We start from the raw sequence: 13,941 nt of genomic DNA on the forward strand, positions 1-13,941 counted from the left end.
ATGCGGTGGTGGGTTCTGCTCCCAGAATTAGACCGGCCTGTCAATACCTGAAATGAAATAATTCTCCATTTTGAGCCCAATATAACCTTCTCAGATGTGGTCCCCCTTAGGCCCCAGAGACCCACTGTGAGCACACTTACTAGCTTAATCACGTGGGGAGGCAGACTCTGAACGACATTGATCACACTCTTGATTCAGATCCTTCAGGTAGCTGGAAACTGTGATCAGAGAGCAAACAACAGAAATCATTGTGTTCTCAAAGATTATTTATTAGCTATTCTCACTCACGGTGGAAAAAAATAAAATAAATGAAATTGAATTAAAATAAGATGAAAATCCAACAACACTTCTTTCCCGAGGACCCCAGGTGGATTATACAAAATGGACCAATAGAGGCTTCGTATTTGTAGCTCACTTACAGGAGAACTCATTAAAGCAGAAATCAAGTAATGACAGCCTAATTTCTTGTAAGGTATAGGGTCTGACCTGGTGCGATAAAGTCACACAGATGATTCTTCCAAATAAAGAGACTAGAATGCTTATAAGTCTAAGAGCGACACCCCTTCCAAGCTGCACGGTTACACTAGGGCACTGCTGGGCTCCTCTTTGGAATGAGTCTTCCCAATCCAGACAATTCCATCACCTGTCCTTGCGGGTGGCCAGTCTCTTTGATGGCAGATTTGATTTCAGAGCAGAGTCTGGTCACCTGGAGCTGGATCAGATGAATAAGGGATAATGAGGTTCTGTGATGCAGTTGGGAGGTAAATGCTGTGAAGGTTAAAATAATGAGACCAGTTTTCTTACGTGGGCCACAGGTGCTGTTGAGGGCCCTCCCCAAAGAGGTGGGATCTTTACATCTCCACCAGGCGCCACGAGCATCGTGAGACTAACCACACGGCCTCCTAGGATGCGCGTGTGGAAGGCCAGCATTCCTTTGGATGCTTAAACTCTGGGCTGGTTGTTAAAACCCTGGCTCATGCATTTAGAGCTCACTGGGAGCTACAGCAGTACTGTTTGCTCTGTCTCGCCTGTCGATGTAAAATAAGTTTATATTTGGTCTAAGAAAGCCCAGTTCTTAAAAGGATTTCCATTCTTTGGGGGCTGAAGGCAAGAGGCACCGTTTTGTTTTTCTTCCTTCTTTTCAAATGCTCGCTTCCTAGCCCACCGGAAGAGGTCTATGTGTTTGTCCTTCATGACGCCTGGTCCTTGGAGGCAGAGGGTCCAGAGCACCAGTGGGGGCAAAGGGTCCAGTCGTCATGGGATGGCTTCAGGACAGCGATGTGTGCTGGGAGAGCTGCAGCACCTGATCACAAGGACGTCCTTGCCGTGTCTCTCTAGGAGTTCAGACACTGCCCCAGGCCTGTCCGAGAGGCGCCCCTCTCCTTCCCCAGATCGGGTGAGGAGGCGCCTAGGCCTCTGGGATAGGGGTGTTGCAGTTCCCATGGTAGATCCTGACGTGGCCCTCACACCGGAAGTAGGCATCGAAGACGTCGCTGTAGCCATGGTCCCTCCACCAGGTGCAAAGCTGCCGGTTCCAGGTACAGTCCAGCACGTGGAAGAGCTCAGGGTGCTCCATGCCAATCATGGTGAAGAAGTCCTGGTCCCCGAGGTGACCCCGGAAGTGGTACTTGTCGGCCAGCTGCTGCACCTGTGCTGGCTCCAGCAGGCGGCCGTACAGTGGGGACTGGCGCATGGCCTCCAGGTTGAGCAGCATCACCCCGCTGTTGAAGCCGGGGAGCCCCTCAGGGGGAGGGCCCCCGACCCGGGTCTTGGGGTTCTCATGACGGAACTGCCAGAATGTGTGCCTGGGAAGGGGAAAGAGAACAGATTTAGCCTGACGTGTGTGTGTGGGTGGGAACAGTCTGCCAGTCCTGTTCCTCTGGGTCCTCACAACCACCCAGGAGGGAGGTTCCATTTTCACTCGTTTTACAGCTACGAGGACTGAGCCATTCTGAGGCTCAGAATCTGTATCACACTGCCAGCAAGAGGCAGAGCCGGTCTGAGTCTCCCAAGTCCAAGCCTCACGTTCTTCCCACCACCCTCAGGATGACATCATCATCTCCATCAATCACATCTGTACAGACTTCGTGAGCACCAGGCACTACATCCTATGAGACGGGTGTTCTCAGAGGCAATATGTCACCTCACGCCTGAGGAAACTGCACAGAGAGGTTCAGAGACTTCCCCAAAGCCACACAATCAGCAAATAGCACAAGCAGGGACTCAGCCCAGGCATCCGGCTCCAGCGTCCACTTCTGAGGTTAGTAACAATCTAGGTGGAACTTTCCACCTAGATTTTTGTCTGTGATCTTGAAAAGGAGAGGAGAGAGAAAAGTTGGGAAACAGTTCTGAATGGTGATCAGGTAAAGACATAGGGAGCTAAACACAGGCTGAATCAAAATCATTTTTTTGCTTCAGAACAAGTCTCATTCATTAAAACCCCATGCCTAGCATTTCTGAAACAGCTCAGGTCCACCGGTGGGTCAAGTGAAAGTGGCTATGGGACAGCCAAGTAGAATTATAGCAATTTTAGAGAGCAGGTCCACTCAATTTCAGTTTCTCTCTAGGCAGATTTAGAAATCTGCTCTAAGTCCACTGGATGTTAGAGCCAAGGGGCCCCTCCTAGGTCCTTTATCCAGATGTTTCCATCTGGAGACAGGAAGTCAGATCCAGAAACCTCCCCGTGGGTGACAAGGTTAGAGCATGAGCCACTCTGTTCTCTAGCCTCTTTAACAGCAAGTTCCTGCACAGAATGGGCACAGGAAGGGGCAAAGAGAGACCCAGGCTCCATTCCTGCAGAGATGCCGTCACAGCAGAGGGGCTTCGACTTGGAGGAAGGAGGAAAGATGGAGGACACTCTGTCGTGGGCAAGGGCAGGAGTGGGCTGGGGCGTGTCCTGCATCAGGCTCCATCCCACCTGTTTTACCAGCTTTGCCTCTTCCCTAGAGTCCGTAGGATGGGGATGCAGCATAGCAAAACCAGCTCTGCCCCCGGCCTGGAAATGCCACCCTCTGGCCTCCCACAGAGCAGCTTCCCGACCAACGACAGGGAGGAGCTGTGCAGTGAAGTGGGCAGTGCAGTGGAAAGAAAACCAGAGGCCTGACCCGGGGTGGGCCACCCTGATGCATTTTCCAGTTCAACACATTTCTCCAGGTCTGGGAATAGAGAAAGCTTCCTTGAGGTCTCGCATATCACAAGGGGGCCGAGAGTTTGCTCCTGGCCAGGGTAAAGCATTCCATTTGGACATTCTTACAAGTGGAATACACAGGTTCATTGTCTGAATTTCACCATAATTGGACTGTGAGTGGAACAGAGCTCTGGTGCCTACTTGGTGATAACAACCTTGGCAAAAATAAGCTTCCAAAGCAAACGGAGATGCTAGATCTTTCTAGCCACTAAAGCCTGCAGTGATGGGATCATAGCAGGGTTAGAATGCCATTTGACAACTGTTAGTTCATTTTACCATATTTCTTCCAAATAGTTAATTTCAGGAACAGGTTGCAAACCAGCTAAAATTCTACCAAATAGACCTGGGCTACCACGGCATGGTAGAGGAGGGACCCTCAAACCAGGCGAGGTTTTTTGTTTTTTTTTCCACTATTCTAGTTGGAAATTTTATTACCCCGCTCTCAGTAACTGATAGAGCAACTAGACAAAGGATGTGGAAGATCTGAATAAAGCTATCAACCAACTTGACCTAGTCGACATCTGTGGAACTCTCTACTCTACTCAACAGCAGCAGAACACACATTCTTTTCTCCTGCAAATGGAACATTCACCAAGATAGACCATACTCTGGAGGACAAAACAAGTCTCAGTACATTGAAAAAAGTTAAAAGTCATATAAAGAATGCTCCCTAACCAAAATGGAACTGCACTTGAAATAAACTAGATAGAGAAAATTTCTAAATATTTAGAAATTAAGCAACACACCTTTAAAACAATCCACTGGCCAAAGAAGAAATCATAAGGAAAATCAAAGTATTGCAAATTGAATGAATAGTCCTGTACCCTTTCATTTTCAAAAGCAGGTGACCAGCTGTCCCATGTCCTGAGAAACTGTCCTAGTCTCAGGCAAACCAGGACGGTTGGTCATCCATTGAAATGTTTGGGTTCAGACTACAAGTTATGTGTCACCTTAGGTACAGGGCTTCTCTCTCCCGCTATCTTTTTTAAGAGGAGGGCTGTTCTATTGCCAAAGCACTGGATTCATTCTCCAGAGAGGAGAGACCCGGGGGAAAGGAGAAGATGGCAGCGAAGAGGCAGAGTCGGTGCGCGTGGAGCCCCTGGACACCTCATGCCCCATCAAGCCCACCGGTCCTTCTGTACTTCCCCCACGGTCTGTCCTCCCCTCCCAGAGGACGGGCGGGGGAACGTGGCACGGGCTGGTGGTGTGGGCGCGGCGGTCACGTCTGTGAGGTCCCCCAGCACCGCCATCGCCTCTGCCTGCTCAGCACCTGGCACAGTAGCGCCTCAGGAACCATGAAGTGATGATAAGGACTGAGGAAAAGGTCAGTGCAGCTCAGGCTACATGGCCTCCGATGTCACCTGGCACCAGGGGCAGGAAGAGGTCAGGACAGTTGCCGCTGCCGAGAAAAATCCTGCTGCTTCTCTGAGCCCTGGATCCACCGCTGCCAGGTCTATCTTGGGGGAGAGGAACAGGGACCCACGAGAGGGTGCTCAGATGTTTGAGAAAGGTTCAGAAGGGTTTCAACCCTTGAGCAAGCTGGGAGCAGAGGGGCCATTGGCAGCCCCAGGACGCCCTTACCAACCTCAGCAGGGAAGCTCCCCCAGCTCTTCTTGTCTACACAAGAGTGACCTGGCACCGGACTTGCTGGGCTCCGGAGGGCAGGGCCAGAGGCGGAGAGGTAGGTGGAATCCTTCCAGGCGGAGACCATAACCTAGGTGGCTCTTAGGGAACGTGCTGCCTAGGACCACTGCTTAATCAAGACATAAGAGGCATTTTATGACAAAGAGCCAGAAAGAACCAGGTCTGGGACATCAGTACATTATGATTTGTAAGGAGAAGCCAGAGAGGGAAAGGAAATTGGAAATGCAAGCTGCCTGGGGTGTCTGAAGCAGAAACACAGCCTGAAAATGAACCAACGATTCTCTAAGTACAAAATTACTGCCGTTATTTAAAGTGTTCCTACTACCCCAAGACGCACCCAGAAAAACCGAGCAGCTGCTTAGGGGAATGGTGGGTTTCTCAGGCTTCCACGGCAGCTGGTCCTTGTGGAGGAGCTGTGCGAGGCTTGGGGTAGAGAGTGATAGAGGGACGTGGAAGGGATGAGAACTCACGTAGGGGCCTCTGATCCCATGTGGCGCGGCCTAACGGGGCGGGGTCCCCACTTCCACAGCCGCGGCAGCACATGCGGGCTGCAAAGCCCTCTTACGATTCTCTACCTCACTCCTCTCCCAGCAGTGCAGGGACACTGTTGCCTGCATTTTAACAGAGGGAACAGAGGCCCTCAGTTGTGAGGGGCAGGGCCCCGACTCGGATCCAGGGCCTCTGACCTCCAAGGTCCCTTTAATCTTTGACTACTTCAGATTCCACCACAGGCTAATGTTCCAAGGAGCAGCACTTGGATTTCAATATTATTTCTGACTTTGGTTGGCAGACCCCAAGGCCACGGGTGCTGGGGACCAGGCCATCAGGTGAGGCAGCAGCTGCTGGCTTGGAGGGTGGTGGTCAGAGAGCACCCCAGACCCTTGCCTTCCTCATGGGGCCTGGGCTGACCATGTATATTCCCAGGGCACTGCCAGTAGCACGTGCTGAGGCTGCAGGAAACGTCTGTATGAATGAAGGAATCCGATTCTGAGAGCTTCCAGAAGTTTCTCAGATTAACCTCCATGGCCACAGCCCAGCCATGTGGTGCTGCCTAATTGTTTCATTTGGGCCTGTGTGGAGTCTTGTTCCCACCCCCATGGTCACCTGGAGACCCACACTAGAGGGGATAAGGTTTCTTCCCCCTTAGAAATAAACTTAACTGTAAAACGAGGCCTAGTGCAGATGGTCCGTTGTAAGTACCGAGTCCTTCCAGAAGTCGACGAGGCTTGCTGGGAGAGCACAAGTGAGGAGCCTTCAAGCACATTCTACTAGTTATGGGTGATGCATTTTCTAATTTTTTTATATCGAATACATCCTAATTAATAATCATAAAAAGGACTTTAAAAGCTAGTGGACTAGTTCTAGTGAGGAAAACCCATCCTTACAGGAAGGGGTGTTTGAAGTATTATAGTTTTGAAAAAGCAGAGCCATCTCCTCCCTCAGGTCTTTTCTCTGATGATCATTGCTAAGGTCACTCCAACAAGGCTCTCAACCAGAGGCCCTGGCTGAGAACCTAAAGCTCACGTTCTCCAGAAAAGGACTCACGCTGCCGTGAATCGTCCCTTCCTCCTCCCCACACACCACCCCAAATCACAGACTCTTTTGCCTCCCTGTTTCTTCATGATTTTTTTCTCCTGGGTTGGCCTTTCTCAGCTCCTAAGGCTCAGTTTTCTACTTTCACTTCCAAGAGGGGAGAAGCAAAGATGGGAACACACACTGGGCCCGGGCAGTCTGCACAACACCCCTCAGGAAGGTTCTGGAAGCCTGTGCCGACTCAGGTTGAGTTCAAGCCGTAGGTTCTCAGGCTGAGAAGGCCCTGTTGTAGGTGTGGGATTCACAAGGACGGCCTCACACGCGGCACATCTCACCATGGCTCACCCCTTGAGTGTGCCTCAGAGTCAAGGGCAAAGTCTCTAAGGAGCAAGGGAGGCCGGCCTCTACCCGGGGAAAGGTCGCCGTCTAATCAGCAAAGACTGGAATCAGGAAACACTACTTCCCTCATGGCCGTGCTTGTGTACCAGGCCCAATCAGCTCTTGTTTGGCTTGGAAGGGACCCTGTTTTCCAGTCGTCCGAGAGGAAAGGCCAGGAGTGAAGAGCCATGCTCAGAGGCAGCCCAGCGTTCCACCCAGCCCCGGTCCTGCGAGGTGACGGGACAGTTCTAGGGGATGATTTCACAGCAGTGGCACTGTCTCTCCATCCTGCCTTGGGCTGGGGCTGAGGTTCTGCGGGACGGGCGCTGACCCTTCATTCTCTAGGGGAACCACTGTCTTGTGGTATCCAACTGGAGAGGGCGTGGACCACGTGGGGCTGTGGGCCCCGCGAAGCTTTAAACTGCCTGTTGCCCTAGGGCATTTCTTACCACCGAGAGTCACAGCTGACCCTTGTTAGGATCTCCTGCTGGCAAGGCCTGAAGCAGGGAGGTCTCTGACTCCGCTGGTCAGAGAGGGTAAGAAATGTTCCCAAAGTCACACAGGTTATCAGTGGTAGGACTGACAGGGGCCCCTCGTCGGCACTGGTCAGTCAGCAGAGAGATGCCCAAAAGTCCACTCTCCCGTGTTTCCTAATTCTTCATGAGATGAACAGGAACAACAGAGAGCACACTGAACTGAGAAGATCAATTGCCGATCACTCAGCTATTTAACAGACCCAACCCATACGGAGGTGAGTGGAACATCCCTGCCCTCAGGAAACAGGCAGTGCAGCAAGGAGCTGAGACCTGGGTGTGAACACACCAGCGGGGGTGGTCCTGGGGTGGGGCTGGGGGGCTGCGCCTGGACCCTGGACGCCTGGGCTGGGGACCAGCGGGGTGAGCCCCTGGGCCTCTCAGGGCCTTGGTTTGCTCAGCGATCGCGTAGGGATGGGGATGAGACACCCCTTAGGGCCGTCCTGGACTCCAGGAGCAAACACATGCCAGACCCTGCCCAGCGCCTGGGCTGTCACCATGGGTGCTCAGCACCGAAGGCAGACGCCCTTCCTGCCCAGGCTCTTCTCAGGGTGTGGTGGTATCTCAGGGACCAGCCCTCGTCCACCAGCCAGGCGTCTGCAGGTTTTTGTTTAGACACGGCTTCCTGCTCCAGGGAGTCTGGAATGACTGTCTGTCTCGTTACCAAAGCAGCACCGGCTATGATCTGTCCACCTCTGTGGGACTCTAAAACCTGGCAGAGCACTGGAATCATGGAGCGTGAACACCCCTGCTGGCAAGGCTCTGACCTGCTGCAGGACAGCTCTCCTAACGCCCCCAGTCCTCCTTTGCTCTGGAGCCCTATGGGTGGCTTCAGTGGACCTGAGGCCTCCCCTGGCACAGCACCACCAGGACGCCAGCCGCTCCCCCGTGCCCTCAGGAGGGGTGGGATGCCCCTTCCTAAAGCATCCATCCCCATCCCTGGCCCTCCTGTCGTTCCCCGGCCCGCCGGCCGGACGTCTCGGCTTTCCTCCCACACCTGCTGTCCTAGAGCTGTGAACAGGTGGGTGGGGCTGGAGAACCCATCACCACTCAATCTGACAAATGGCTCTAGAGCACTGAGGTGCCGCCACTGGGCTGGGCCCTGGAGGGCTGCATGGCAAGGAACTGGGGGAGGCACAAGGGACAGAGATGATGGAGGAAGAGGCATTGCAGGGTTCAGCCAGGCAGACGGAGCTCGGAGGGGCTTCAGGCCTAGGCTACCTCAGGGGTGGCGGAGCTGCCAACAGCACGGCGGGGCTGGGAGGATGCAGAGGGGAGTGACCCCGTTCAGTCTCGAACAGATGCCCAGCAGGAAGCTGGACACAGGTGTGTCACAAGCACAGTGCAAAGCAGGCAGGACAGAATTCTGGAGAGTGCTGACATTTAGGGAATGGAGGATGAGGAGTGAGGACACAGGTAGGACCTCTGAGTAGCCTGTCCTCAACACTGACACGGGCCGTGGGGCCCCCTGAGGAGCTGCACCGACCTCCAGCTGGACCTGCAGGCCCACTGTGTGCACTTTAACCCTGCATGCCCCAGCCCTGTGTCCCAGCTGCCCAAAGCGCCCCCAGCCTTCCTCCTTCACCTTCATCCCCATCCAATCCAGTGGCCTCCAGGCCTTCTCTCCCCAGGTGCTGCCCTCCAAACCCTCTTACTGACAGCAACTGCCCATCCTCTGCCTCCCATCTGAACAAACACGGATCAGGACAGAAAGACACCCCAGACAGCACTAAGTATCTCCAGCCCTCCCTCCCCAAGTAGAAGCCAATCCTGCTGCCACTCCCCCAGACTGCAGGGATGCACGCTGCCTCCCCCGACACACCCTTCCAGAGCTGTCCCCCCACCATGCACCGCAGCCACACCATCAGTCTAGCTGCCTCCTCGCCTCCCTGCTCATCACCTCTGCCCACCACCCATACCCTCTTCTTCTCTGCTCCATCCCTAGGGCAGCCTCAATAATTTCAACAGCCGTGATAAGAGCTTCACCTTGGCCTCAGGGTTCTTCAAGCCCTAACTGAGCTAGCCACTTGGCTCCCCCTTCTGTGCACCTTGCCACCAGAAGGCACTCTCCTCCAGATTTAATGTGATTCTTATCAAATTACCCATGACTTCTTTTCCACAGAATTAGAACAAGCAATCCTAAAATTTATATGAAACCATAAAAGACCCAGAATTGCCAAAGCAATTCTGAGGAAAAAGAACAAAGCAGGAGGCATAAGACTCCCAGACTTCAGACAATACTACAAAGCTACAGTAATCAAAACAGCATGGTACTGGCACAAAAACAGACATATGGATCAATGGAACAGAATAGAGAGCCCAGAAATAAACTCACACACCTATGGTCAATTAGTTTTCGACAAGGGTGGCAAGAATATACAATGGAAAAAAAACCAGTCTCTTCAACAAGTAGTGTTGGGATAGTTGGACAGCCGGATGTAAATCAATGAAGTTAGAACACACCCTCACACCATACACAAAAATAAACTCAAAATGGCGTAAAGAATTATAAGACATGACACCATACAATTCTTAGAAGAGTACACAGGCAAAACATTCTCTGACATAATCATACCAATGTTTTCTTAGGTCAGTCTCCCAAGGCAATAGAAGTAAAAGCAAAAACAAACAAATGGGACCTAATCAAACTTACAAGCTTTTGTACAGCAAAGGAAACCATAAACAAAATGAAAAGAGAACCTATGGACTGGGAGAAAATATTTGCAAGCGATACAACCAACAAGGGCTTAATTTCCAAAATACAGAAACAGCTCATACAACTCAATAACAGGAAAACAAACAACCCAATCAAAAAATGGGCACAAGACCCAGACAGACATTTCTCCAAAGAAGACATACAGATGGCCAACAGGCACATGGAAAGATGCTCAACGTAGCTAATTATTAGATAAATGCAAATAAAAATAACAATAAGGTATCACCTCATACCGGTCAGAATGGCCATCATTAAAAAATCTACAAATAACAAATGCTAGAGAGGGTATGGAGAAAAGGGAACCCTCCCACACTGCTGGTGGGAATGTAAGTAGGTGCAGCCACTATGGAAAACAGTATGGAGGTTCCTCAAAAAACTAAAAATAGAGTTGCCATATGATCCAGCAATCCCACTCCTGGGTGTACATCCAGACAAAACTATAGTTCAAAAAGATACATGCACCTCTATGTTCACAGCAGTACTATTCACAACAGCCAAGACATGGAAACAACCTAAATGTCCATCAACAGATGAATGGATAAAGATGTGGTACATATATACAATGGACTACTACTTAGCCATAAAAAAGAATGAACTAATGCCATTTGCAGAAACATGGGTGGACACAGAGATGATCCTACTAAGTGAAGTCAGAAAGAGAAAGACAAACACCATATGATATCACTTACGTGTGGAATCTAAAATATGACACAAACGAATTTCTCTATGAAACAGAAATAGACTCACAGACATAGAGAACAGACTTCTTGTTGCCAAGGGGGAGGAGGAGATGGGGAGAGATGGACTGGGCGTTTGGGATTAGCAAACGCAAACTATTATACATAGGATGGATAAAACAACAAGGTCCTACAGTATAGCACAGGGAACTATATTCAACTACTGTATAGCACAGGGAACTATTCAATACCCTGTGATAGACCATAATGGAAAAGAATATGAAAAAGAATGTATATATATGTATAACTGAATCATTTTTCTATGCAGCATTAATTAACACATCACTGTTTATCAACTATACTTAATAAAATTTAAAAAAAAAAAGACACTCTCCTCCAGGGACAGGGAGCTGAGATAGATCCCCTCTGACCACATAACCCATGGAAGCTGCCAGTCGGCCCCTTGGGAGTCTCTGGGGCCCACCTCTCCTTATTTTCTAGATTGTCAGTCTTTCCTGGCTCCCCTGGTTCCCCCCCACAGTCTGAACTGCCCCCCAGCACCTCACCACATGCCTGGAACGTGACAGTGTTGAAAGCCGTAGAGAATGGAGACCCAGAAATGCTGCAGGAGGTGCCCGAGACCTTTGAGAGGTGAGTGATGGAGCCTAAGAGGCCAGACACTTGGCCCTGGGGACACAAGAGCAGGGGGAGCAGAGGCAGGGCAGGCAGATACACCAGCAGCAAAGAGAGGGCAGAGGGAAGCGTATTTACAGAGAGGGAAGCGAAGCCACATGTCAAGGGAAAGGGATGCGTGTGCCAGACTGAAGAGACAGGAAACAGGATGAATGGCAGGGGGGCACTTTGAGGAACGCTAATCATGATAATGGCTAATATTTAGTGAGTACTATGTGCCAGGCCGTTTTAAGTTCTCATTTAACGTTTGTAACAAACCCATGAGGTAAGAACTATTATCTCCATTTTATAGATAAGTGTGAAAGGAAGATATAAAACATTTGCCCAAGGTCAGAGGAGCCAGGCAGAAGAGTTTGCCGAGAAGAGGGAAATCCTGGGACGCATCTGAGCCTGAAGGAGGGACAGAAGTAAGAAGGTGCAGTGGCTCTGAGGTGGGAGCAAGGGATATTTTAAAAGCTCATTTTTGGTCAACTCTAAATCTTGGGAAGGTAAGAGGTGAAGTCATCTCAGAAGACAGAGGAGCTGGGGTGCAAGAAGGGCCTGAGAAAGAGAAATCGTCTATGAGGGCCCCTCGGAAATGCAATAAGGAATCAATAAAAGATGAATGAAAGAATTTGCTGGAGTAGCGAGGGCGTGAGGAAGCTCTGGATTGATAACCAGGGTATGCCTTATTCACCTGTATGTCTTGAGAGCCTAGCATGGGCATTTGATTCCCAGCATACCCATGAGAATGGCTAAGTTTCGAATGGATGGATGAATGGATTAAAGAATGAATGAACAAAAGAATAAGGGACTGTAAGATCAGATAGCAGAAATTTAAAAGAGGAGAATGTTGATGAAGGTGGTGGAACAAAAGTTCAGAAAGGCAGTTGGGAGACAGTGCGCCCTGGACCCTGTGAGCTGGGGCCATGCGGGTCTTCACCCGGGGAAGCCAGGTCTCCTCCAGGGTGAGGACAGAGAAGGCAAGGGAGAAAAGGTGGTCCCATGAGCTCTAGAATCCACACCTGTGATGAGATGCGGGTGTGACAAAGGTGAGCCATGAAGAGCCGCAGATGGTAACCTGACCCAGTGGCGCCCACAGCCCTGTGGACAGTGTCCTTCCCAGCGCTGGCTCTGGAAGAGCCCCTAGCTTCCAAGTAGCGGGGCTTGTACATCACTGCTAGGGAGCAGCTCAGATCTGGTGTGAGCCCTGGGACCAACCAGGAGACTGCAGGGCCTGCAGCCAGCAGGCTGGGTTGGTCACAACCCATGTGCAGGGGGCCCCAGCTCAGCTCCACAATCCTGCCCTTTCCCAGAAGTCGGGCTGAGGGAGGGACTTTCATCAGGGTGAAGACAAAGCCAGAGAGAGTCACCTTCAGAATTGGCTCACTGCTCCCAACAGCCCCGTGGCACTAGGGGACACAGGAGAGAAGTGCCCAGGACACATGCCGGGTGTTTTCCGGGGCAGTCAGCAGAGCGTAGGCGTGTGCAGTAAGGGTGATGGGGAGGACCACAGGTGGAATTTAACCTTGTGCCCGAATTAAGCTCAACACCAGTCCAGCCCGGTGTCCTTCACCCTGGTGTGGCTGAGCCGGGCACAAAGGCAACCGAGCTCCAGGAAAATGTGTTACTTCCCAAGCCCAGAAGCAGTCTGTGAGCTGTCCCACTTCACCTCAGCTGACCTCTGCCTGCCCCTGCTCGCTGTCCCACACACTGTGGCATGGGTCTCGGTCAAGGGTAAAACAAGTGATCGGCATGTTGACACAAACACTGGGGATCTCCTCTCACCTGTCAGGCACACGGCAAGGCACCGTGGGGGTACAGCGATGGGCCAGACACAGGCCCTGCCCCACGGGAGCCTATCACGGGCAACAGCACTTCTCAGATGTCACCATGCCAGGGACTCACCTGGGATCTTGTTAAAATGCAGATTCTCATTCAGATGCTGCATTTCTGACAAGCTCCCAGGTAATGCTGATGCTGCTGGCCCGACGATCATACTCAGAGGGGAAAAAAGAGGTATTTTTAATAATCTTATACAGAAATGAAAACCACATGAGTAGCAGTGATATTTTATCATGAAAATGGCCATGAAATAGGTGGCTCGGCCACTTGCAAATTTTTATGCTAATATTTGCTGAGCCTTCTCACGTTGCACAGTCCTGGGGGGCTGGCTGGGGAGATGCTTCCTGGAAGCAGGGCGCTTATGGTGCCAGGAGGGAGGGCCCAGGTCTGCCGCCTTCCATCCCCAGGGATTAGCAGTCAGTCTGGGGTGGAGGGGGAGGCAGGTATGTATTAGCTGTCCACTGACTTGAAAAAAAGTGCCGGTGCGTGACGGGGTTAAGAGGTTCTGAGGCAGACAGTCCGCGTTCAAATCCCGGTGCTTTGCTCACTACCCTGCACAAGGTGCTAAAGTGCTTTGTGCTTCAGTCTTCCTGTATGGAAACAGGGTTGTTGTGAGGATTTTATGAGATAACGCAGGTCAAACAATCCCATCAGATGAGATGATGGAAGCCAAAGACACACGTCACCTTCAGTGGGAAGCAGTGTGGATTCTCCGTGGCTCTGTTCCCACCCCTGCCCCATTTAGATGACCCCTGG

The 13,941-nt window shown here is 51.3% G+C and overlaps 1 protein-coding gene across 1 annotated transcript in view; it reads right to left on the minus strand.

The window, feature by feature from the left end:
- Positions 1-248: 248 nt before the first annotated feature.
- XXYLT1 (xyloside xylosyltransferase 1) overlaps positions 249-13,941 on the minus strand; it is a 190,368-nt gene continuing 176,675 nt past the window's right edge. The window contains exon 4 of the mRNA XM_060150334.1: positions 249-1,805. Coding sequence (XP_060006317.1) covers positions 1,409-1,805 — 397 coding nt within the window. The 3' untranslated portion in view covers positions 249-1,408. The remainder of the gene's footprint in view (positions 1,806-13,941) is intronic.

The sequence above is a fragment of the Lagenorhynchus albirostris genome, chromosome 5 (assembly GCF_949774975.1).
Source record: "Lagenorhynchus albirostris chromosome 5, mLagAlb1.1, whole genome shotgun sequence".
Lineage (NCBI taxonomy): Eukaryota > Metazoa > Chordata > Mammalia > Artiodactyla > Delphinidae > Lagenorhynchus > Lagenorhynchus albirostris.